Raw genomic sequence first — 26662 nt, forward strand, 5'->3', positions numbered from 1 at the left:
TGACATCTGGTGTCAGGAACTATAGCCTCTGACATTTGGTGTCAGGAACTAGAGCCTCTGACATCTGGTGTCAGGAACTATAGCCTCTGACATCTGGTGTCAGGAACTATAGCGTCTGACACCTGGTGTCAGGAACTATAAAATCTGACATTTGGTGTCAGGAACTAGAGCCTCTGACATCTGGTGTCAGGAACTATAGCCTCTGACATCTGGTGTCAGGAACTAGAGCCTCTGACATCTGGTGTCAGGAACTAGAGCCTCTGACATCTGGTGTCAGGTGTGACAGCAGCTGACACCTGGTGTCAGGAACTATAGCGTCTGACACCTGGTGTCAGGAACTATAAAATCTGACATTTGGTGTCAGGAACTATAGCCTCTGACACCTGGTGTCAGGAGGGACAGCGGCTGACACCTGGTGTCAGGAACTATAGTCTCTGACACCTGGTGTCAGGAACTATATCCTCTGACACCTGGTGTCAGGAACTATAGCGTCTGACACCTGGTGTCAGGAACTATAGTCTCTGACACCTGGTGTCAGGAACTATAAAATCTGACATTTTGTGTCAGGAACAAGAGCCTCTGACATTTGGTGTCAGGAACTATAGCCTCTGACACCTGGTGTCAGGAGGGACAGCGGCTGACACCTGGTGTCAGGAACTATAGCCTCTGACATTTGGTGTCAGGAACTATATCCTCTGACACCTGGTGTCAGGAACTATATCCTCTGACACCTGGTGTCAGGAACTATATCCTCTGACACCTGGTGTCAGGAACTATATCCTCTGACACCTGGTGTCAGGAACTATATCCTCTGACACCTGGTGTCAGGAACTATAGCGTCTGACACTTGGTGTCAGGAAATAAAGTCTCTGACACCTAATGTCAGGAACTATAGCCTCTGACATTTGGTGTCAGGAACTATAGCCTCTGACATTTGGTGTCAGGAACTAGAGCCTCTGACATCTGGTGTCAGGTGGGACAGCGGCTGACACCTGGTGTCAGGAGGGACAGCGGCTGACACCTGGTGTCAGGAGGGACAGCGGCTGACACCTGGTGTCAGGAGGGACAGCGGCTGACACCTGGTTTCAGGAGGGACAGCGGCTGACACCTGGTTTCAGGGGGACAGCGGCTGACACCTTGTGTCAGGAGGGACAGCGGCTGACACCTGGTGTCAGGAGGGACAGCGGCTGACACCTGGTGTCAGGAACTATAGCCTCTGACACCTGGTGTCAGGAGGGAAAGCCTTTGACACCTGGTGTCAGGAGGGACAGCGGCTGACACCTGGTGTCAGGAGGGACAGCGGCTGACACCTGGTGTCAGGAACTATAGCCTCTGACATCTGGTGTCAGGAGGGAAAGCTATAGGAAGGCTATAGGAACTATAGCCTCTGACACCTGGTGTCAGGAGGGATAGCCGATGACACCTGGTGTCATGAGGGACAGCGGCTGACACCTGGTCTCAGGAGGGACAGCGGCTTACACCTGGTGTCAGGAGGGACAGCGGCTGACACCTTGTGTCAGGAGGGACAGCGGCTGGCACCTGGTTTCAGGAGGGACAGCGGCTGACACCTAGTGATATGACATTCATGGATGATCCGATTCTTCTGGACGGATCTTTACTAAGTCCTAAGGACTGAAGCTTCACTTAGAGCCGTTCTTTGTTCTTGTATACACTGCAGTATAAATATATATATATAAATAAATTTATTTAATTGCTGAATAAATAAAAGTTGAACGTATGAACACAGAGCATGCTCATTGCTCATTGATTGATTTCGTCTCCTGTCATGGTGGCAAACATCGCAGTGGGAGGGAGGATGAAAACAGTCACCGTGCTCATTCTGCTTGGTTACTTGTTACGTCGTTGGACAGTGTTCATAGTTAAACGATATTTACCGTTAATTGCGATGTTTCAGTTGTGGTTTCCGACATGGGCAATATGGGCAACCGCCCAGGGCGTTATTTTTCTAGGAATAGCAGGAGACCTCTGCGGATTGTAGCACAGCGATGAAAGCAAAACAGAATAAAGTGAGTTTTAATTGATACTGGTTAAATATATTTCAGCTCTAAGTATTTAATATCTAGGTGTTTTTATGGGAATGTGGATCTTTCAGATCAATCTGAGAACCAATTTCGATACGTAAACTTAATTTTATTGTGTCATTTAGCGCGGGGCGCTGGTCTTGGTCTCGGGTTCGGTGGTCTTGACTACAACTCTGCTACATGGCTCCTTGGTTGCCTCCCCTCACCTTCTTTACATCCCCTTTCAGTTGGATTTCTTTCTAAATAAATGTCAGTAATGAAGTTCATGCTATGTTAGGACAGGAGACAAAATGTTTCCATCCCTGAAATTATGATCCATAGAATCACATATCTACGTCTAAACTGTTACAGAGAATAAACACAATAAGAACATGTTTAATCTGTGGTAGTGTTCATTAAAATGGCACATTTCTGATGTATTCAAATTAAATACGATCGGCACACTTAATGATATTAGCGATTAGGTAATGCATTCAGCAAGTACTTTTACTTATAATACTTAAGTATTTTTAAAACCCAGTACTTTTTTACTTTTACTTAAGTAAAATGTTAATGTGGTACTTTGACTTTTGTACTTTTACTTAAGTAAATTTTTTGAGTACTTTCTCCACCACTGTATGTAAGCAACTGTGCAAAGCCCCGTCACCGCTTGTCAACGCCCCGCAGCGTGAATGGGGGCGGGGCGCAGTTAAGCGTGGACTTTGGCAGCGAACAATAAAATAAGCAAGGTTAGAGACGGCTGCTGGTTGGATGACCAAAGATACGCCTTATTTGAATAAATTAAAGACAAGAATACACCTTTACTATAAAACAAAGGAGGAACAAACTAGATTTGCTTTTGCAACTCTCCAAAGACGTCTTTGCTTTTCTTACTTTGTGTTCCATTTGTCTCGGGTAAATGATTGTCTGTTTTAGTGTATTTGAAGTGTCTGTGTTGTCGATGTGATTTTATACTTTTAAATGTTATGACCGTCATCTCTGTGTGGCTTTTGTTTCCACACATGGAATCATTGAATCCGGGAGGACAAGCCAGAAGATATGATTTTATTCTCAACACCGGCCCTCCAGGACCCACTTTGGGCTCCCCTGGTCTAACTGTATTTCTCATGGTCGCACATCAATATTGATCATTCTCTCTCTCTCATTACTATTGGTGGAATACTAACGAGAGGACCAGAGGACAGAGGAGCTGCGGACGGCGGCCCATGCATTGCCTTCAGTACTCCAGTTTCAACTGCCCAGTTGTCAGACGAGGTGGGGGATTATAAAGAGATTTAAATCCTATCCCCCACACAGATTCTTACCGACACTGTGATAAAACTGACCCAGACAGAACAAGCGGACCATCCTGGTTCTGGTTTATGTGATTTATTACCCTGTGAGGGAACCATCAGAACTTTATGTAAATGGACTGAGGTCTTGTTGATACCTTTCTGAGCAGGACAGACCCAGTTCAGTTCTGAAGACTGGGGCTGCTGCCCCCTGCTGCCCACTTAGACTCATTACAACTGAGCAGAGAAGGACAAGCGGGTCAGACATGGTTCAGTTCTGATGGTGGAACCCTTCAACAGTCCAGTTGTCTGCACACAGTTTCAGATTAAATCCAGTCAGCCAATCAGGCTGCAGGATCACAGTCAGCTGATCATAATGGCTCAGGTGTTTCTGGTACCAGAACCGAGCAGCGGTCATATGAAGGTGAGGTGCTGATGTTCCTCCAGGCCATAAAGGTTCTTGTTCTGCTCAAAGAGATCCGCCAGGTTCTGCAGGTAGACGCTGTGGAGACCATCAATGTCCTCTGAGGTGGGACACGCCGTCTGGGTCACTGGGATGGGCTTCCCAACTGGAACGGAGAGGGAGAAGGTCAGGTACTACTGCTGGTTCTACTTCATGTGTTACCGTGTTCTGCCTGGTTCTACCGCATGTTCTATCAGGTTCTACAGGTTGGAATCTGGTTCCAACCGGTTTTATCACGGGTTATGAATCAGGTTCTACCGGAACCTGGACAGAGAACCTATAAGTGGAACATCTGTTCACAAAACTGAAAATGAATAAATAAAAACATGGCGACTCGGAGATTAAGCATTTTTACAGAAACAGCTGAATTTATTCACAATTATGTATGACCGGTGTCAGAGTCTGGTCCGCATTGCCGGCAGTAAGTTGGGCTCGTTTCCGGTGAGAGTTGGACTCCACCAAGGCTGCCCTTTGTCACCGATTCTGTTCATTACCTTCATGGACAGAATCTCTGACCAGCCGAGGTGTTGATCCGTTTTGGTGGCCTTAGGATCTCATCTCTGCTTTTTGCGGATGATGTGATCCTGTTGGCTTCATCGGATCGTGATCTGCAGCTCTCACTGGAGCGATTCACAGCCGGGATGAGGCTCAGTGCCTCCAAATCCGAGGCCATGGTCTTGAGCCGGAAAAGGGTAGAGTGCCTTCTCCGGGTCAGGGGGGTCGTCCTGCCTCAAGTGGAGGAGTTTAAGTATCTGGGGATCTTGTTCATAATGAGGGAAGAAGGGAGATCGACAGGCGGATTGGGGCAGCGTCTGCCGTGAAGCGGGCGCTGTACCGGTCCGTCGTGGTGAAGAGAGAGCTGAGCCAAAAAGCGAAGCTCTCGATTTACCGGTCGATCTACGTTCCCACCCTCATCTATGGTCATGAGCTTTGGGTCATGACCGAAAGAACGAGATCACGGGTACAAGCGGCCGAAATGGGTTTCCTCCTCCGCAGGGTGGCTGGGCTCTCCCTTAGAGAGAGAAGCTCGGTCATCCAGGAGGGACTCAGAGTAGAGCCGCTGCTCCTCCACGTCGAGAGGAGCCAGTTGAGGCTCGGGCATCTGGTCAGGATGCCTCCTGGACGCCTCCCTGGTGAGGAGTTCAGGTCCCACCGGGAGGAGGGGAGACCCAGGACACGCTGGAGGGACGATGTCTCTCAGTGACGTGCAGTGAGGTTCATTACTGGTGAGGCTCTGACTTATATAGACGCCATGCATGTTATTGGACCGCATTCATACAACGCTGGGGGGCAAAAGACTAATCATTTACATGTCATCCATAGCCGCGTTAACTCAGTGAAACTTAAAAATGTAGGTATTAATTTTGTGCTATGATCCACAGCAAAGTGATCTGTATTCGCCAAGCTACGCAGACTCGTTGCCATAGCAACTGACAATCCCACTTCATGTTTTAGGATTTAACACCAAAAAACATTCAAGAATTTTGCACACAGAACAGAACATTTAGAGAGTATCCCAGGTGAGGCTCAGCTGCTGCTGCCTCACCAGCTTTGCTTCTGAGCATTTGAATGGGAAAATGCGAAAATCCAGCGATTTTGAAGAAAAACTAATCAGAATTGGTTAAGCTAAGTAAAAAATAGGTACTTTGTAGTGCAAAACCACAGGGTGAAAATAGCAATATAAATGATTTTATATTATATATTATTTTTCCATGATGACAGGTGAGACTCTGCCTCACCTGAATCTTCAAAGTGAGTTTAATAAGAATTGTATTTAGCTCATAATTGATATTTTAAGGCTTTATTGGCTCTAGTGGCCTTTATTTGATAGTTAAGTGACAGGAAAGTGGGTAATGAGAGATGGGGAAAGACATGCAGTAAAGGTCACCAAGGCAAGGAATCGAACCTGTGACAGCTGCGTTGAGAACCGAAGCCTCCATATGTGGGTTGTGTTCAACCCCTGCGCCATCACAGCACACCCATAATAGATATTTTTAAATGGGCTTTATTTATAAATACTACGCCATGTTGGAGCTACAGCATAAATTTATAAACCAAAGCTAAATGTTAACATGGCACAAATAAAATCAATAAGATATTTTGGGTCAAGATTAGCCATTTGATCAATTTATACATAATACACATTTTGTCTACTTACAAATCTAAAAATATTACATTAAGGCAGGGGTGGAAATTAGGGTAAAGATATGAAGTGAATGAAAAATGAAGCCACTTCATTTACATGGCCGCCACTGTGGCAGGTTAACAATTGGAACAGAAGAAAAAACCTGAGTTCAGATTGAGCTTCTGTCCAGGGAAGGACTACAGACTGATGCACAATACTGCTTACAAGTATGGTAAATATATTTATTTTTATTTGTTAGTGGAAGTTAAGAACCAAGAGAATAGATCTAGACCAGTGTTTCTCAACCTTTTTCAGCCCAGCGCCCCCCTAGCCCTAATCCAGGTCCCTCACCGCCCCCCACCAAAGAATTTGTAGGTTACTTTGCACTGACAATTATTTTATTATCAATGTTACTATCATTATTGTAGATGTTTTGAATCGGCGCACCGATTATGTTTTCCCGTACTCTTCAGTGAGCCTTACGCTCCTTCACCTCGTGCACATAACGGGGTAAATGTAGCGAGTTTTGCCCTGAACGTATCGGCGTCTGGAGGAGGGGGGCTGGGGGGGAGCGTATGTTTCTACGCTCCTTCTTGGGGGGCGATTTATGTTTTCGCATCCACCTGAACAATGTGTAGTTGCGCTCCTGCCCATGGCACTTCAACAATATTATTTTACCTTTTATCTGGAAATAGTGTCTGTTTATTCTTGCCATACAGTCTCTGTATTAATTATTGCTCGAAAGGTCTTGCCATACCAGTTTATTCCTCTGTATTTACTTTAGTTTCTTAGTTTATTCTTGCATTTTGTTCTTCATTCATTTCCATTTAGTTTCCTTTGATTAGTTTTATCCTCTCTTGGTTTATTGCTATGTCCACTTTAGTTTCTTTCCTGTTGCTAGATTTATTTTATCGTTTATTGACCATCAGTAATCTTCACTCATCACCTGCTGCGCCGCCTCATTGTTATGTTTCACATCATGTGTTGATTTTTCACTGTTCAGCGTCAGATTCTCTGTTTTTATGCCATAATTCACATCTAGTTCGTCGCTCCGTTTTATGTCCCGCTTCTCCTGTTTCAGAGTTTTGCGCAATGTGCGCAGAGTTTTTGTTTTGTTTTGTTTTTTTAAAATCCCTAAGGTGCAGGGCGGTGGGGAAGCGTATCGATGGGGAAAAGTCAGACTGACATGAACCTTTTAAAACAACGGAAACAATTTCTGCATTCTGATTATTGAAATGTTAAAGTGCTGTGTTGTTCTATCAGCCTGTTTCATACCGGACCACTTACAGCTCCGTGTTAACGCTATAAAATGAACGCTCTCTATCGTGGTATCACCATGGAGGGATTTATTTATTTAAATGGGTTCATTTTTCAGAGGGATACACAATGAGTGTATCGTGATTTTAGTAATTACATGTTTATAAGAGCGATTTTCTGTTGTCCTTCCATGGAAGCGGGCAGCTTTCAAACGGAAATAAAACACTTTTTAATATAAGTTGCTGCTTTGACATGATCACAGAACTGCCAAAACATACGTAGCTTCATAAATACCAGACAAAGTGAATCACAGCAGCATCATCAGCCGGTGTGACGCTGAACTGATGCGGAGCCATGAAGCTACAAACACTGAATAGAAGAAGAGCTGCCATCAATACAGCTGCAGCCAAGCATGATTTAATGTTACACAATACAGTTTTACCAAGTTGCTCAAAGTCTAAACTGGTATTGTTGTAGACTTAAGGTGTAAAGTTTACCTTCGACCAAACGTCCCCCAAAAGCATCCCAGCGCCCCCCTTTTGTAAAAATGTCCGGCAGCGGCCCCTGCCATCCTCTGAACGCCCCCTGGGGGGCGGTACCGCCCACGTTGAGAACCGCTAATCTAGACTGTCATAACAAAAACACATTCAGGAGCTTTAATTCCATTAATCTAAAATTTCCTGAATGCTGAAACAACGGTAACAGAGTTTGATTGGTTGAAACTATGTCAGGAAGGCCGAGCAAAGATAAGCCAAGAATAATTACGCAATCCAAGTCGACGGACTACGAATTAAGCTATCAAGAAAGTTAGCAAGGAACCGAGCAGCAGCAAGGGAGTAGATGAAGAGCTAGCAGCTAACAGCGGCAAAATGAATAGCTTACTCAGCGACAAAGCAGATAGACTTTAAGCTCTTTATTGCTCCAAGTACGAGTTTTCTGGAAGGTTTGATGGTGTCATGACAGCCATAGAAGCAGTGAGGAAAGTGCTCGAGTTGCCTGCCCTGAGAAACCTGCTGATTCTTGAAAGAGCTCACCATGTTGGGCCGAAAAGAAACGCAGAAACACCCCCAAGAACCGTAATTATGCTCAACTATAAACAAAAGGATGTTCAGAGCAAGTAAAAACTGATATCCTCTATAAGAACCAACAAGTGTGACTCTACAACGACGTTGCTAGAGATACACAATCAGTACGATGGAGTCTGCAAGCGCCTCGGCGGGCTGAGTTACGGCATCATCCCTCCGGCTAATCTGGTGCTAACGTACCAAGGGGAAAGTTTCAGGTTCAACTCTCCAGCCGAGGTCCAAACGTTCATCGATCGGATTCAGAGGACGGATAACAGAGTGGCGGAATAGATTAAATACTGATGCTATGTAGCGTAGGTGCGTCTCTTTGCTAAATATATCTTTGTTAGATCATCGTAATGTTCACAATGTACAGCATGAAGTTGGACTATTTATAATTTATAGGTTGTACTTCTAGGTTCATTATTCTATTATGATGCCTCTGTTATACATACTAAAGATCACCTCAAACATATAGGGATAAATAGGCTGCTGGAAACGCAGGAGGGTGTCGGATATGGTACAGATATTTATGTTTACTTGTTGGTGCAGGTTAAGGACCAATAGAATAGATGAGGATCTTCATGTCGGTGGTTGGAAGCGGTTATATGGGGGTTTCTGACCTTTTGGCTGGGTTTGGGGTTTCGTTTGTTCCAGCAGAATATGGGTGTATGTTAACTGTTCAGTTGTTTTGTTGACCCTCTTGGACACATTTGCAGAGTTATTGCATCAGTGTCTTTAAGCTGACATGATGAACAGAAATTAAATCCACATCCTGGAACTGTAGAGGTTTACATAAAGCAAAATAAAAAAATCAAACAAGTCATGAAAAAACAGAAAGATTTAAACTAAAATAGTAGTTTTACAAGAGACCCATGTCTAGGAGGAAGAAAATATAAAATTAGGTAGGAGATGGCATTTTCATTAAGAGCTGCAGAGTAAAGACCCCAATTCATAAATCTGTTCCTTTCCAGGTCAACAATGTTATTAAAGAGAAATTGGGAAATATCTGATTATTAGGATCCATCTTACAAGAAACTGAACTTATTAAATATTTATGGTCCCAACTCTGATGATGATGTTTTCCATACCAATTTCTTTCTTGCCCTTTCAATGCTGACAGGAAAATACATTATAGGGGTGACTGGAACCGAGTTCTGGACCCGGAACCGAGTTCTGGACCCAGTTTGGACTGGGATCAGGATCTGACCAAACACACCACAAGTAGGGAAACAATGTGTGATTTTATGAAATAATTAAATCTGGTTGATATCTGGAGACATTTAAAACCTACTGGTGCCATTCAAGAGCATTTAGAACATACTATTGATAGACTATTGATTTCAACAGAATTACTCTCAATGTGACTGATTGTTGCTATGATAGGGTACTTCTATCAGATCACGCTACCCGTAATTTAATATATTCCAACAGCCTGAGCCTCCTAGGTGGTGCCGACACCAGAAATGGCTGAAAGATGAGAAATTCCTTCAATATGTTGGAGAAAAGAGACGAATGTTTCAGTATCAACATCACACAAACTTCAGCCTGTATCAAACGAGACGCCTTTAAGGCAGGAGTTAAATAATTAGTTACACAAAATCAAGAGAGCAACACAAGAGCAGAAAACAATTAGGATCTAAATCATTGGAACTACAAGTTTTTAGAAATAACAGAAACTGAAGGGATCGCCGTTATTAAAGGCACAATATGAAGAAGAATCTGCAGACAGTTTAAGATTAAATCAATTTTTCTATGAACAAGGAGAAAAATGGGAAACTTTTGGCAAATAAAACAATCGGAAGTGCAAAAAAACATAACCTCTATTCATAATAGTAAAGGGAAACTTTAGTGGACCCAATCAAAATACATGAAGAGTTTAGAAAATACTATGAAAGGCTGCATGACTCTCAGGAACACGACTCATTTCTAAATAAGTTGATTATTCCCTCCATAGATGAAGGTTCTAGAAAACAACTGGAGGCTGAAATTACAGAAGAGCTGGATATTGACCACATGAAGACGGGGAGGAAAGCTGGGCCTGATGGGTCCCTACAGACTTTTATAAAACATTTTAAAAACAATCAGATGTTTCAGGAGGAACGTCGTCATGGTAACCGACCAAAATCTGACCAGTGCTTTAATCTTTGTGCTACCAAACCAGGGAAACGCAGTGAGAACATGAGGCCAATAAGTTTGGTTTACCTCAAATACCCTGTGGATTATTAGCAACATGCTAACAAGAGTCACTTCCTTCAGTGACACATCGGGATCAGAAAGGCTTTGATTGGGAAAAGAAGGGTCTGCATGATGCGAGGAGCTTCTATTATCATTATTATCATTATTATCATTATTATCATTGTTATTATTCATGGCTCAGGTGATAAATCAGGAACTTCTTTCTCTGGATTCGACCGAGTCAGATGGCCCATCCATTCAACATTTGAAATCGTTTTGGTTATGGAAGTAGGGTTTGGGTTAGGTTAAGGGGTGGGGTCACCTGGACGGGTCACCTGAACGGGTCACCTGGACGGGTCACCTGAACGGGTCACCTGGACGGGTCACCTGGACGGGTCACCTGGACGGGTCACCTGGACGGGTCACCTGGACGGGTCACCTGGACGGGTCACCTGGACGGGTCACCTGGACGGGTCACCTGGACGGGTCACCTGGACGGGTCACCTGGACGGGTCACCTGGACGGGTCACCTGGACGGGTCACCTGAACGGGTCACCTGGACGGGTCACCTGGACGGGTCACCTGGACGGGTCACCTGGACGGGTCACCTGGACGGGTCACCTGGACGGGTCACCTGGACGGGTCACTAATCCATCGCAGTGAATAAATTATAACTGGATTTAAATCCAGTTTATAACCAGACAGATTAAAGGGTTAACTGATGGAGATCAGAACCTCTAATGTGACCCGACACTAGAACCCGGTTCAGTCCATCAGGATTATTCTACCGGTGCTGAACAGAACCAGGGAACAGAACCGCTGAACAGTTCTGTTCCCTGGTTCTGTTTCTGCTCCAAAAGATCCAAACATTCTGTGGTTGGACCTTCACTGGTTCTATACTGGACCTCCTGGTTCTGTCAGAGGTTCTGGTGGGTCCAATATGGAGGCCGGGTCAGCAGAACTTACCAACGGTGTGAACGGGCTTCCTGTAGGGAATCAGGCCGAAGCTGTACTGGAAAACTCCTCTGGCGTGGAACAGAGGCATCGCTATTCCCATGATGCTTTGCAGCCGGTTCTGCTGACACAACAACATCCCATAATATTAAACATGGCCGACACAGAGCTGTGAAACGCATTCGGACTCTGAGGTCGTCCACATTTTGTCTCCAGACCAACTCCCGACTCTGCCCCTCTACTCTGGTACCTTAAGGTAAAACCTGTCCAGCTCTGCTACCAGAACCGGAGTCCAGAGGTTCTGGACTCAGAGGTTCTGGACTCAGAGGTTCTGGACTCAGAGGTTCTGGACTCAGAGGTTCTGTAGAGACAAACAGGGTCATGAAACACGATGCTGGATTTCTCCAGAACCTTCTGGTTCCATTTACAGAAAGGTTCGGTTCTACAACAGAAGTCTGAATGTCTCCAGGGACACAGAGATGGGATGGACCTCCTGCAGACCACCTCTACCAGGACATGGACGTCCAGCTGGACTGACAGCAGAGCGTTGATCAGAATCATTGTGACTCTGGAGGAGCTGCAGATCCACAGCTCAGGTGGAAAATGAGCTGTGGTCAAATGTCAGTTAAACCTATTAACGATTTTCAGAGGTTTTTGTTGTTCCTTGCAGTACCCTGCAGTGGCCACTAGGTGTCACCTTTTGCTGCTAAAAGAGTCTCAGGTCAAAGGTCAGACGAGGATCAACTGGTGAGAAAAAGCCACTTTGACTGATTTGATGATGTTGGACATGAAAATGATCTGCAGAGCATCAGATGCATCAACACTGAAGTTACTGGACCGACCCGGTACCACCAGTTTAATCCAGAACCAAAGCATCAACAGCCGATCTGAACCAGAACCAGACGAGATCCGGTTCTGGTGAAAGTTCAGCCAGGAGGAAAACCTCTTGCTGGTCAGTCTGGTTCTGATCCAGAACCTCCAGCAGCTGGTTCTTTTCACCGACCATGTTGGTTCTGTTCCTGATCAATAACCATCAGAACCAGACGATGCTGAGCAGAAACAGCTGTGGTGAGTTTACGGTTGCAGGAAATCCCAGCGCTGGGATCCAGAGACGCTTTGAAATAGATTTATGTCAAATAGAAGCTGATTGGTTCCGACCAGAAACATCTGGTTATGAATTTCTACTAAAACTGTTGAATCAACTTCAAATCTGCAGTTTTCCAAACATTTCACAGTTCATGAACGCAACATGATGATGGCAGTGGATCCTCCCAAAACACGGTCCAATCGCCTGGAGGCAAAACCATTAAAACCAGAAACAATTGTTATAATATTTAAAAACTAAAGTTTGTTTGGAGACAAAATGTAGAAAATCAGACAACTGGAGATGTGAGGGGTGTGTGTCAGTGTGTGTAGTTCAGTGTGTGTATTTCAGTGTGTGTAGTTCAGTGTGTGTAGTTCAGTGTGTGTATTTCAGTGTGTGTATTTCAGTGTGTGTATTTCCCAGTGTGTGTAGTTCAGTGTGTGTAGTTCAGTGTGTGTAGTTCAGTGTGTGTAGTTCAGTGTGTGTAGTTCAGTGTGTGTAGTTCAGTGTGTGTAGTTCAGTGTGTGTAGTTCAGTGTGTGTAGTTCAGTGTGTGTAGTTCAGTGTGTGTATTTCCCAGTGTGTGTAGTTCAGTGTGTGTATTTCCCAGTGTGTGTAGTTCAGTGTGTGTAGTTCAGTGTGTGTAGTTCAGTGTGTGTGACCTGCAGCCTCCTCAGAGGAGATCCAGTCGGGTTTTCCATCTGGTCAAATAATTCGTTTTCTCCAAACGAAAAAACTGGAACCAGCTGAGCTCTGCACACACACACACACACACACACACACACACACACACACACACACACACAGGTATGTACAATGACAACAGCTGGGTCTCTGATCCTGAAGCTCCGCCCACCAATCAGGCCCCGCCTACCCGTGTTTCAGAGCCATCTTGATGAAGCCCTTCCTGTTCTTCACCTGGACACAGAAACAAGGATCAGTCAGTGACAAACCGCCCAACAGAACCGTCTGGACCAAACGCAGGTTCTGGTCCAATTCTGAGTTCTGTTTCGGTTCTGATCAGGAGTTGAACTTGCAACCTCTCAGACCCAATAACTGAGCAGAAATCAGACCAACAGAACCAGATCAGAGACCTTTGTCCAAGTTGGGTCTACCAACTTGGACAAGTACCTGGTTGAACCTGACCTCTGACCTAATGTCTGAAGTCTGAGCCTGACCTCTGACCTCTGCCTCACCACGGTACCTACCTGCAGAGTCAGCGCTCCGGGCCGAGCGTCCAGAGCTTCTGGAGCTCCGCCCACGGCGATGACCGCCACGTTTCCTCCTTCAGGACGGCTGAGCAGGTGGGACAGGCTGGACTTACTGCTGGACACCAGACCTGGAGGACAGAGGGACACCGGTCAGAACCAAGGTTCTGTTCAGATCCAGCTCACCCAGTTCCTTTCCATGTGGAGAACTGAAGCCGTCTGACTGGTTCTGACTGGTTCTGACTGGTCCACGACCAGAATGGGAGGCAGAGCTTCTAGACACCATCATCCATCAGAGACCTGACTGGTCCAGACGGTCCTACCAGAACCCTTTGGTACCAGCCTGCAGGTTCTGGAGGTTCTAGCAGCAGGATGGGAGGTAGCTCTGCTCTCCAGTGGAACCAGTTTACTGAGGCCACATCCATAAGCGTAAATCAGGGAGTTCAGGGAGTTTGGACCCCCCTAATCTATGAAAAATCTAGAATTGTCCCCCCCCAAAAAATCATTGAATTAACATTTGCATTTAAATAATATGAATATGAAAAGGCAAAAGAAACAAAGAACAAACTAAATCCGCATTTCATCTAAGAAAAAAAAGAATTTATTTTTGGTTCCCCCCATTATTAGAACAATGGTTCAGTCCAAAGTGAAGGAGGAGCAACAGCAGCTGAACAACAGACTCCGTTAGAGCTGCTAAGAGATGAGCTAGCTGTGAGCTGCTAGCTGTGAGCTGCTAGCTGTGAGCTGCTAGCTGTGAGCTGCTAGCTGCTAGCTGTGAGCTGCTAGCTGTGAGCTGTGAGCTGCTAGCTGCTAGCTGTGAGCTGCTAGCTGCTAGCTGTGAGCTGCTAGCTGCTAGCTGTGAGCTGCTAGCTGTGAGCTGCTACTGCTGCTAGCTGTGAGCTGCTGCTGCTGCTAGCTGTGAGCTGCTAGCTGTGAGCTGCTAGCTGTGAGCTGCTGCTGCTAGCTGTGAGCTGCTGCTGCTAGCTGTGAGCTGCTGCTGCTGCTAGCTGTGAGCTGCTGCTGCTGCTAGCTGTGAGCTGCTGCTGCTAGCTGTGAGCTGCTGCTGCTGCTAGCTGTGAGCTGCTGCTGCTGCTAGCTGTGAGCTGCTGCTGCTGCTAGCTGTGAGCTGCTGCTGCTAGCTGTGAGCTGCTGCTGCTAGCTGTGAGCTGCTGCTGCTAGCTGTGAGCTGCTGCTGCTGCTAGCTGTGAGCTGCTGCTGCTGCTAGCTGTGAGCTGCTGCTGCTAGCTGTGAGCTGCTAGCTGTGAGCTGCTAGCTGTGAGCTGCTGCTGCTAGCTGTGAGCTGCTAGCTGTGAGCTGCTAGCTGTGAGCTGCAGCACAAACATGAAACCCTCCAGTGAATAAATACTTAAGACATGAAACACCTTTTATTTCCTTTCACTGCTGAATAAGAAACATTAACAATAAAGATCAGACTGCAGTTTGTTAATTTCATTACCTTGAATCATGATCATCTGAATCGTTAGCTAAACTGCTACACTGCTTTCATTGACTTCAGCTGTTTTTATCAAAGGCAGCAAACATCTCATTTATATTTAACCCTTTAACTTTTATTTAATTAAGAGTTTGAAACCGGAGGAGGGGCTGAGAAGTGGAGCAGCTCAGAGTGGGAGCCAAGAACAGATAGAGAAACAGAAAGGGACCCATACACCGAGTATATATATATATACTGTCGTCAACGTAGAGCCTTTAAAACCACAAAATAAAATCTGAATATTTTTCTATATAAACTCTGGTGCTTTAAATGTTACATTTAAGTTATAATACTCCCAGATATTCATTTCTACCTGTTGGTCCTCCATCACCCAGAACATGGCAAAACTAAAAGAGGCTTAAAAATAAAGCAACTTATAATTTAAACAGCCCATAACTTGTATTGGAGCCATTTCAATAAATCAATGAATCTGAGGAATTTTATTAAGATTAGTTCCTCATTAAAGTTTTTTTATTTAGAACCTTATAATTTTGTAAAGGTTAGATCAGAGATTCGATCAGTCAGACTGAACAAAACATAGAAGCAACATTTGAGTTTTAGTTTTACTTCTCCACAGGCTGTTTACTGAGAAAAACATGTTTGATGTTCATCACTAGTCATTCTTGGTCCTGCAGCTTGAATGTGGTTTAAAATCTATTTAAACCACATTTTATGTTACATTTCACTGTAACTTTGCCGACCCCCCAAAATTGGTCTTAAGAGATTTTCCTGTCTATGGTTCCCCCCAATAATGACCAATAATGAGATGATCTACGTTCTTGGCGACATCCTGAATAGTTTCTAGACCAGGATGAAAACGTTCCTCTCTGCTAAAGCTGACTGGTTACCAGTTACCAGCTGCTAACTGGTTCTCGTGTAAATCTGATGGGGTTAGCTTTACCAGTTATCAGTTGGTAACCAGCTCTAGTGGCTCTCTAGTGAAACTGATAGTTACCAGTTTTACCAAAGAGCCACCAGGTTCCTGCTCTGACAGGAAGAGGCTGACCGGGCCGGTCAGGAGGTTCTGCTGGGTTCTGGGCCACCTGATGGACTCTGGAGAAGATTTAGATGAGATCAAGAGCATCTTGCTCTCAGAAATCAAGATGCTCTTGATGCTTCATCTCCCACTGTGAAGTTCCCTCTCCAGTTCATGGAGAGGGAACTTCACAGTGGGAGAAAATCAACCCAACTCATGCAATCCCTCTCCAGTCCCTGGATAGGGCAGCAGTGGTAAATGTGATCCTGAACAATGTCTTCCATCATATGTAGAGCCAGAGGTCTTTGAGCTGCACCTATAATGCAGCTTAAACTGCAACATCAAGCTGCTGCAGTTCCCCATCCAGCCACCAGGTGGCAGCAGTTCCCCATCCAGCCACCAGGTGGCAGCAGTTCCCCATCCAGCCACCAGATGGCAGCAGTTCCCCATCCAGCCACCAGGTGGCACCAGTTCCCCATCCAGCCACCAGGTGGCACCAGTTCCCCATCCAGCCACCAGATGGCACCAGTTCCCCATCCAGCCACCAGATGGCACCAGTTCCCCATCCAGCCACCAGGTGGCACCAGTTCCCCATCCAGCCACCAGGTGGCACCAGGTCCCCATCCAGCCACCAGGTGCAGTTCCCATCCAGCCACCAGGTGGCAGCAGTTCCCATCCAGCCACCAGGTGGCAGCAGTTCCCCATCCAGCCACCAGGTGGCACCAGTTCCCCATCCAGCCACCAGGTGGCACCAGTTCCCCATCCAGCCACCAGGTGGCAGCAGTTCCCCATCCAGCCACCAGGTGGCAGCAGTTCCCCATCCAGCCACCAGGTGGCAGCAGTTCCCCATCCAGCCACCAGGTGGCAGCAGTTCCCCATCCAGCCACCAGGTGGCAGCAGTTCCCCATCCAGCCACCAGGTGGCACCAGTTCCCCATCCAGCCACCAGGTGGCAGCAGTTCCCCATCCAGCCACCAGGTGGCAGCAGTTCCCCATCCAGCCACCAGGTGGCACCAGTTCCCCATCCAGCCACCAGGTGGCAGCAGTTCCACATCCAGCCACCAGGTGGCAGCAGTTCTCCATGTTGCCACCAGGTGGCAGGAGACATGATGCCAGTGTCTACCTGGCAGCGGGTCTCCCTGACCTTCACCTGTCTCCACCTGTAACAGAGCTTATTATGACCCTTGACCCTCGCTGACCCCATGTGACCTCATAGAGCTCAGCCAGCCAATCAGAGAGCCCGTAGCCTCCCCCACCCTCTCCTGCTGCTGTGACCTGTGGTCCAGTTTCACTTCAGACAGTTTGGACCCGGTGGTTCTGATGAAACCGCTCACATGGCCCAACTCCCCTGGTGCTATGTAACAGAGGTCAAAGGTCACTGATAAGGTTTGTTGTAATCTGGAGGACAGGGAACCAGCTGAGCTGATCCAGGTTCAGAACCAAAGTCCAGACCCAGAATCTGGCTGGTTCTAACATCTGGGTCCGATCAGCCTGGACTCTGGTGGTTCCTCCTGGTTCTGAAGATACTCAGATTCATCTGTAATCCAGATTAATCCAACCTGTTGGTAGATTAGAGATTAAAACCTGGATGACTCGAAACATTATTTTAAATTCTGAAAAAGTTTTTGTTTCTGAACCAGAACCTGAACAGAACCTGATCAGTTGATTATTGATCTGTACATCATTCAGTAACAATGCAAAGAATCAAGGGGTGGACATTAGCGCCCCCACTGGCCAAATGCAGGTAAAGGTATGAAGTAAATTGGAGCAACGCAGCAGAACGGTGGCAGGTTGACACTTTGAACAGGAAAAACCTGCGTTCAGTCTGAACGTCTGTCCAGGGGAGGGCTGACCGTCTGGACTTACTGCGGCCCGACGCCGTCATAACTAAACAGGTATATTGTGGAAGTCAGCAGAAAAAGTGATTTGAGTCTTTTTTAATTCTCAATGTCTTCCAACAAAAACCAAAAATGGAATGAAAAACAGCCGTTGGTGACTTCACACCTCACCTTCTCTCCTTCACAATAAAAGCATACATTCTGGTGTGAAATATATACATTGTATCCGCCACAATATATATATTTAAATGAAAACTGCAGCAGCCCATTGGCTGATTTTATTGATGGACATTGGGCTTATCCAATCAAATCTCTCGGTTCTCCTTGCCCCACCCATTTTCTCTGATGTTATAAATAAGAGCCATTTCAGCTAACGGTTAGCTGCTAACGGTTAGCTGCTAACGGTTAGCTGCTAACTGAAGTCCGAGAAAAGTGAGAGGATACGAGACGAGTCAGAAAAACTACGACAAAAGCTAAAAGGTGCATTCAGAAAAATGTGTCAAACTAAACGATATGTTAATTTCTACTCAAACTTTGACTGCTGGAGCAGATTCAGTAGCTGAGAAGGAGGAAGAGTTAGCGATTCAGGGACTTTATTATCGTCGGAGGATGATGAGAGAGACCAGATTGACGAAGAGTTCAGATTAGCTGCAGTGGCCAATAAAAAGGAGGAAAAATGTCCATGAAGAGGGTCAGATTCATACAGCATCATTCAGGTGTGATTGAGAGTCTGAGTGGGGGAAGCTAACGTTAAGCTAGCAGGTGGGGGAAGCTAACGTTAAGCTAGCAGGTGGGGGAAGCTAACGTTAAGCTAGCAGGTGGGGGAAGCTAACGTTAAGCTAGCAGGTGGGGGAAGCTAACGTTAAGCTAGCAGGTGGGGGAAGCTAACGTTAAGCTAGCAGGTGGGGGAAGCTAACGTTAAGCTAGCAGGTGGGGGAAGCTAACGTTAAGCTAGCAGGTGGGGGAAGCTAACGTTAAGCTAGCAGGTGGGGGAAGCTAATGTTAAGCTAGCAAGTAGTCAGAAAAAAACAGGAATGATGATCAGGATCCTGGTTCTGCTCCAGAACCCAGCAGAACCCAGAAGGTCGGACATGCTGGGTTCTACCAGAACCTCGACTCGTTTACAGACAGACTAGTTGAGTCCAGTAAACAGAACCGGTACGCTCAGCTACTTCCTGTTTTGAATATTAAAATCTGAACCGTTGGTTCTGCTGGAATCGGACCTTCTGCTGCCCGACCCGGTAGAACCTCACTCACCTCCACACATGATGTAATCCCTGAAGAACGGCACTCGGAACCAGAACGGCAGCATCAGCAGGTGGGACTGCAGGCCCGGAAACAGGCGGGAGAACCCGGTCGCCTCCGTGCAAAAGTTCCCGAACGCCCCGGCCACCAGAACCCCTGGGGAGAGAACAGGGTCAGAACCAGAACCAGTGGTGGAGAGAACTGGGTCAGAACCAGAAACAGAGTCTCACCGTGGGGATGGAACCCAAAGATGTAGTTCTGGGTCGGGTCCAGATCGACCGTCTTCACCAGCTACAGACACATCAATCAGTGATCAATCAATTAATGACCAATATGCTCTGTGGGTCGGTTCTGGTCGGTTCTGGGCTCACCTCCAGGGGGAAGTAGTCCCTGAAGTGGTGCCACATGTTCCACTTCCTGACCCAATGGCAGCGCCGGCCTCCGCTGGTGGGCGTGTCCCAGTCCAGCCACAGCCAACCAGCATAGAGCAGAGCAGCGATCCACCAATCAGAGACGGCCAGCAGGACGAAGGTGGCCAGACAGAACTGGGCTGGAACAGAGACGGGATGAGTAACTGGACCGGGCAGAACCAACCTGCTGGGTCAGGGTTCTACTGGCTGAACCAGGTTCTGATGGTCCAGATGGTCCAGATGGTTCTGATGGTTCTGATGGTTCTGATGGTTCTGATGGTCCTGATGGTCCAGATGGTCCAGATGGTTCTGATGGTCCATCTGAATCGTCTCATTCCTCATGTCTGAACCCACTAAACATGCGGCTCCATGTTTGACACCCAGAATGTAGGAAATGAACTTAAAACTTTTCCTGCTGTGAAAATGAGCAGCAGCACAAAGTTTATCTGTGAACAACAACAAACTACAATAACAAACTACAATAACAAACTACAATAATAAACTACAATAACAAACTACAATAATAAACTACAATAACAAACTACAATAACAAACTACAATAACAAACTACAATAACAAACTACAATAACAAACTACAATAACAAACTACAATAACAAACTACAATAACAAACTACAATAACAAACTACAATAACAAACTACAATAACAAACTACAATAATAAACTACAATAACAAACTACAATAATAAACTACAATAACAAACTACAATAACAAACTACAATAACAAACTACAATAACAAACTACAATAACAAACTACAAAGAGTTAAAACCTGATGATCATTTTAATGTTTAAACGATGAAACTGAACCTCGTTTATCCTCAATAAGCTGAAAATAAACGACAGGATGGAGATGAAGATGAAACTCATTTCATTCTGACTGGACAGAAAACAGCTGGTCAGCAGATGGACCCACCAGGTTCGGTTCTGATCCGGTCCAGCAGCAGCTGGTCCAGGTGAGCCGCTACCTGAGGAGATCAGATGGAGGATTGATCACTGATCAGATGGATCTGATCAGCTTTAGATCCATCCTGCATCTGAGCAGAACTTGGAGCCCAGCGGTACCGGTCCAGCTGGTTCCCTTCAGAACTTCCAGACCAGAACCAGAAACTGGATCAGAACTTTTCTTCACTTTCACTTCCAGCAGATGGATCAGAACCTCCTACATCCTGATTACTGGGAGAGTGTACTGGTTAGAAAGAACCAGTAGAGCCAACTGGACCAGTAGATTCTGTCCAGTAGACCCAGTAGACCCAGTAGACCCAGTAGAACCAGTACCAGCAGTACCACCCAGCCATACGCACCCAGCGCCAGGAAGGAGAAAACCCACTGCAGCACCGCGGCGGTCTGCAGCCGCCTCCGCAGCGGGACGTTCAGCGGGGCGAACTGGATCTTCATGCCGGGGGAGGAGCAGCTGAAGGCGGGCTGGTGAGCGGAGAGGAGCCGCGGCGAGTCGGAGCTTCAGCGGGAGATAAAGAGCTTCTCTTCCTCTTCTTCCTCTTCCTCCTCCTCTTCCTCTCCTACTGAACTGTAACTCTCCAAACTTTCATCACAAACTTTCCACACTGCGCTCCTGGCTCTGCGCATGCGCACAGGACGGCTCCCCGGGTGTGTCCCTCTTCAATCAGCAGCTCCAGCGGGGACGTGCACGAGCGTGAGTCAAGCGCGTGCACGGTGACACGGTTTCTGAAGCTCCGCCCCATTACTCAACGGAGCGGTGGCCGGCGCGGTGTGGGCGGGGTTAAGACTGTTTCCTCCAATCAGATCCAGCAGATTTTATTTACTGTTTTAATTGAAAAATTTACAAAAATTACTATGATCAAAAATAAAGAATAAAGAAAAGTTCATTTAAAAATGTGAAACATTTTCTATATTAAATAAAAACCTTATTTATGTCCCAGTAGAATATTTACAAAAACACAGTTTAAAAAAACTTAAGAATCAATTCAAATAATTTTTTAAAGAACCAGAAGAATTTTTATGACATATTTATAGATTAAAAATGTTACCTGTAGATGATTAATACCCTAATAATTAATACAGAAGAGTTAAAGAAGGTCTGAATAAACTCACTGATGGATATTAAGAAGATATTAAAGCTTCTCACAGATTAATTATTACTTTAATTAAATGCTCTTACAGGCACAGCATCTTATAATCATATATAATAATAAAAAAGGGGGATAATAAACTCTCCACATTCAGCTCCAGTCGTGTGTGAGGAGGAAGGATGGGAGACTGCAGCTGTTAAACTAAAGACTGTCCTGATCGTCATCCTTCACCCAGAACCTGTTGGTTCAGTATTTAGGATCAGGGTAAAGTGTCCCATCAGGTAGATGTTGTCGAACCAACATCTAGACCATGGGGGCTTTATGAACGGATCCCATTTGGTGTGTCCAACACCCAGCCGCCTTTTAGAGGAGCATAGAGGACGTTGGGTTCTTTAAGGGCCGAGTGTGAATGTGTTGCCTCTGTTTCAGGCCACATCTATGGGTGGAGTGGTGCGACTGCTGGGACAGCTGGACAGATTCTCAGCTTTGGACCAGTTCCTGTATGTCGCCTTCACACCTTGGCCACCTCAGGTAACGAGAGCTTTCATACAACAGATGCCTGGATGTTCATGATGCAGATCTTTCAGTAACCTGGTGGTTTGACAACATGCCGTCCCCAAAGGACACGTCCTCCTCCTGCTGACAGATCTAAGGTGCTTCATCCTGCACATAATTTGGCCACTTATTCATGGTGAAGCTCCACACTTTGCTGAGAATTGGATCTTTCATGGTTGGCATCACCGGCCCAGGTGTTCCCTACCGTCTCCGGCCCAGATGTTCCCTACCGTCACCGGCCCAGGTGTTCCCTACCGTCACCGGCCCAGGTGTTCCCTACCGTCACCGGCCCAGGTGTTCCCTACCGTCACCGGCCCAGGTGTTCCCTACCGTCACCGGCCCAGGTGTTCCCTACCGTCACCGGCCCAGGTGTTCCCTACCGTCACCGGCCCAGGTGTTCCCTACCGTCACCGGCCCAGGTGTTCCCTACCGTCACCGGCCCAGGTGTGACCTGCCGTCAATGGCCCAGGTGTTCCCTACCGTCACCGGCCCAGGTGTTCCCTACTGTCACCGGCCCAGGTGTTCCCTACCGTCACCGGCCCAGGTGTGGCCTACCGTCACCGGCCCAGGTGTTCCCTACCGTCACCGGCCCAGGTGTGACCCACCATCAATGGCCCAGATGTGACCCACCATCAATGGCCCAGGTGTGACCCACCATCAATGGCCCAGGTGTGACCTGCCATCAATGGCCCAGGTGTTCCCTACCGTCACCGGCCCAGGTGTTCCCTACCGTCACCGGCCCAGGTGTTCCCTACCGTCACCGGCCCAGGTGTTCCCTACCGTCACCGGCCCAGGTGTTCCCTACCGTCACCGGCCCAGGTGTTCCCTACCGTCACCGGCCCAGGTGTGACCTGCCATCAATGGCCCAGGTGTTCCCTACCGTCACCGGCCCAGGTGTTCCCTACCGTCACCGGCCCAGGTGTTCCCTACCGTCACCGGCCCAGGTGTGACCCACCATCAATGGCCCAGATGTGACCCACCATCAATGGCCCAGGTGTGACCTGCCATGACCGGCCCAGGTGTTCCCTACCGTCACCAGCCCAGGTGTTCCCTACCATCACCGGCCCAGGTGTTCCCTACCGTCACCGGCCCAGGTGTTCCCTACCGTCACCGGCCCAGGTGTGACCCACTATCAATGGCCCAGGTGTTCCCTACCATCACCGGCCCAAGTGTTCCCTACCGTCACCGGCCCAGGTGTTCCCTACCATCACCAGTCCAGGTGTTCCCTACCATCACCAGCCCAGGTGTTCCCTACCGTCACCGGCCCAGGTGTTCCCTACCGTCACCGGCCCAGGTGTGACCCACTATCAATGGCCCAGATGTTCCCTACCATCACCAGCCCAGGTGTTCCCTACCGTCACCGGCCCAGGTGTTCCCTACCGTCACCGGCCCAGGTGTGACCCACTATCAATGGCCCAGATGTTCCCTACCGTCACCGGCCCAGGTGTTCCCTACCGTCACCGGCCCAGGTGTGGCCTACCGTCACTGGCCCAGGTGTTCCCTACCGTCAATGGCCCAGGTGTGACCCACCATCAATGGCCCAGGTGTGACCTGCCATCAATGGCCCAGGTGTTCCCTACCGTCACCGGCCCAGGTGTTCCCTACCGTCACCGGCCCAGGTGTTCCCTACCGTCACCGGCCCAGGTGTTCCCTACCGTCACCGGCCCAGGTGTTCCCTACCGTCACCGGCCCAGGTGTTCCCTACCGTCACCGGCCCAGGTGTGCCCTACCGTCACCGGCCCAGGTGTTCCCTACCGTCACCGGCCCAGGTGTTCCCTACCGTCACCGGCCCAGGTGTTCCCTACCGTCACCGGCCCAGGTGTGACCTGCCATCAATGGCCCAGGTGTGACCTGCCATGACCGGCCCAGGTGTTCCCTACCGTCACCGGCCCCGGTGTGGCCTGCCGTCACCGGCCCAGGTGTTCCCTACCGTCACCGGCCCAGGTGTTCCCTACCGTCACCGGCCCAGGTGTTCCCTACCGTCACCGGCCCAGGTGTTCCCTACCGTCACCGGCCCAGGTGTGACCCACTATCAATGGCCCAGATGTTCCCTACCATCACCAGCCCAGGTGTTCCCTACCGTCACCGGCCCAGGTGTTCCCTACCGTCACCGGCCCAGGTGTGACCCACTATCAATGGCCCAGATGTTCCCTACCGTCACCGGCCCAGGTGTTCCCTACCGTCACCGGCCCAGGTGTGGCCTACCGTCACCGGCCCAGGTGTTCCCTACCGTCACCGGCCCAGGTGTGACCTGCCGTCAATGGCCCAGGTGTGACCTGCCGTCAATGGCCCAGGTGTTCCCTACCGTCACCGGCCCAGGTGTTCCCTACCGTCACCGGCCCAGGTGTTCCCTACCGTCACCGGCCCAGGTGTTCCCTACCGTCACCGGCCCAGGTGTTCCCTACCGTCACCGGCCCAGGTGTTCCCTACCGTCACCGGCCCAGGTGTGACCTGCCGTCAATGGCCCAGGTGTTCCCTACCGTCACCGGCCCAGGTGTTCCCTACCGTCACCAGCCCAGGTGTTCCCTACCGTCACCGGCCCAGGTGTGACCTGCCATCAATGGCCCAGGTGTGACCTACCGTCACCGGCCCAGGTGTTCCCTACCGTCACCGGCCCAGGTGTTCCCTACCGTCACCGGTCCAGGTGTTCCCTACCGTCACCGGCCCAGGTGTGACCTGCCATCAATGGCCCAGGTGTGACCTGCCTTGTATAAAGGATCGTACCAGAACATCAGTGATTACAGATATAATATCCCAGTGTAACCTGGTTCTAATTCTCTTTTGTTATAATTACACAAAATGTCCTTTTTTTGTTATTTGCATTGTTTCTTATCTGACTGAAACACCTGTCATTGTTTTAACCACGTTTGGAAGCCCCTCCATTTTATTTCTTCTTCTGTGGTATTGTCTTTAAATTGTTTGCGCCCTTTAGCCCCTCCCCTTTTGTCATGTCCTGTGGGAGAGGTGTGCTGGTTATTTTTCATCTAAATACATTCAGTTTATTCATAGATTCATTCATTTGTTATGTACTCTTGTGTAGGACTTGGAGCGGGCAGCTTGTTACATGATGTTACAAGCTGTAACATGTAACATGTTACAGCTTGTAACATGTAACATGTTACAAGCTGTAACATGTTACATGTTACAAGCTGTAACATGTAACATGATGTAACATGTTACATGTTACAAGCTGAAACATGTAACATGTTACAGGCTGTAACATGTTACATGATGTAACATGTTACAGCCTGTAACATGATGTAACATGTTACAGGCTGTAACATGTTACATGTTACATCATGTTACATGTTACAGCTTGTAACATGTAACATGATGTAACATGTAACATGTTACAAGCTGTAACATGTAACATGTTACAAGCTGTAACATGTTACATGTTACAAGCTGTAACATGTTACAGCTTGTAACATGATGTAACATGTAACATGATGTAACATGTTACAGGCTGTAACATGTTACATTGTAACATGTTACATGTTTCAGCTTGTAACATGTTACATGTTACAGCTTGTAACATGTTACATGTTACAGCTTGTAACATGTTACAGCCTGTAACATGATGTAACATGTTACAGCCTGTAACATGTTACATCATGTTACAGCCTGTAACATGTAACATGTTACAGGCTGTAACATGTTACATCATGTTACAGCTTGTAACATGATGTAACATGTTGGTTTTCTATGTTGTTCTCGTCAGAATAAAGGAGAACCCTCCTTTTAAAGACAAACTGCCTGATCCATCCGTAAAACCAGCCCAACGCAGAACGGATCTGGTTACAAACTGTCCTGATTACAGAACATAATTATTTCACATGTCGGATGAGAGAAGATATTCCTTTATTAATCCCGCAGTGGGGAAATTTACAGTCAGAATCAAGTCACTTCTGGAGGGCTGCAGTTCTTTAAGAGCATTTATGATTTGAACGGTTTTGTCATGAGCTGGTTGGTTGTGGTGAGGAGGTGGAAGCAGGTAGACCAGGATGTAGTGAAAGAATGAATTTAATGATGATAATCCATGACGAGGAACAACAGGGAAAACTGGAAAACTGGAAAACAGACGACATCACAGAGACAAGAACAGAGACAACAGGTGAGACTAAACACACCTGGGAGACAATCAACACAGAGACAGGAGGGAACAGGATCACACAGAAACTCCAAACTAAACACATAGAAACACGGATCACGACAGTTTGGCATGTGAGGCTTTACCAACGTATGAATAAATCATCCTTCTGGCTGTAGCCTGGTTAAGGTTGAAGGTTTAAGACTGGAGGCTTCGCAGCGTCTGGTCAGGAAGTTCATCCCAAACCTTTGGTAGAAACGGTTGATTTAATTCAAGTCTCCACTATAAAGAGTTTTCATGTTGTGTTAATCCATTTATTTCAGTTATTATAAGTTATTGGG

At 47.3% G+C, this 26662-nt stretch overlaps 1 protein-coding gene across 1 annotated transcript; it reads right to left on the bottom strand.

Moving 5' to 3' along the window:
- Window positions 1–3394: 3394 nt before the first annotated feature.
- Window positions 3395–21146, bottom strand: mogat3a (monoacylglycerol O-acyltransferase 3a). Its single transcript, XM_081599489.1, has 9 exons — window positions 20930–21146; window positions 19567–19745; window positions 19426–19486; window positions 19208–19351; window positions 13646–13776; window positions 13312–13355; window positions 13100–13190; window positions 11367–11475; window positions 3395–3882 (listed from the first exon to the last, which is right to left on the bottom strand). Exons 1-9 carry the CDS (start codon window positions 21021–21023, stop codon window positions 3728–3730), a joined length of 1008 nt encoding a protein of 335 aa, XP_081455615.1. The 5' UTR covers window positions 21024–21146; the 3' UTR covers window positions 3395–3727.
- Window positions 21147–26662: the final 5516 nt, after the last annotated feature.

The sequence above is a fragment of the Poecilia reticulata genome, chromosome 18, assembly GCF_904066995.2.
Source record: "Poecilia reticulata chromosome 18, P_reticulata-male-v2, whole genome shotgun sequence".
NCBI classification, from domain to species: Eukaryota; Metazoa; Chordata; class Actinopteri; order Cyprinodontiformes; family Poeciliidae; genus Poecilia; species Poecilia reticulata.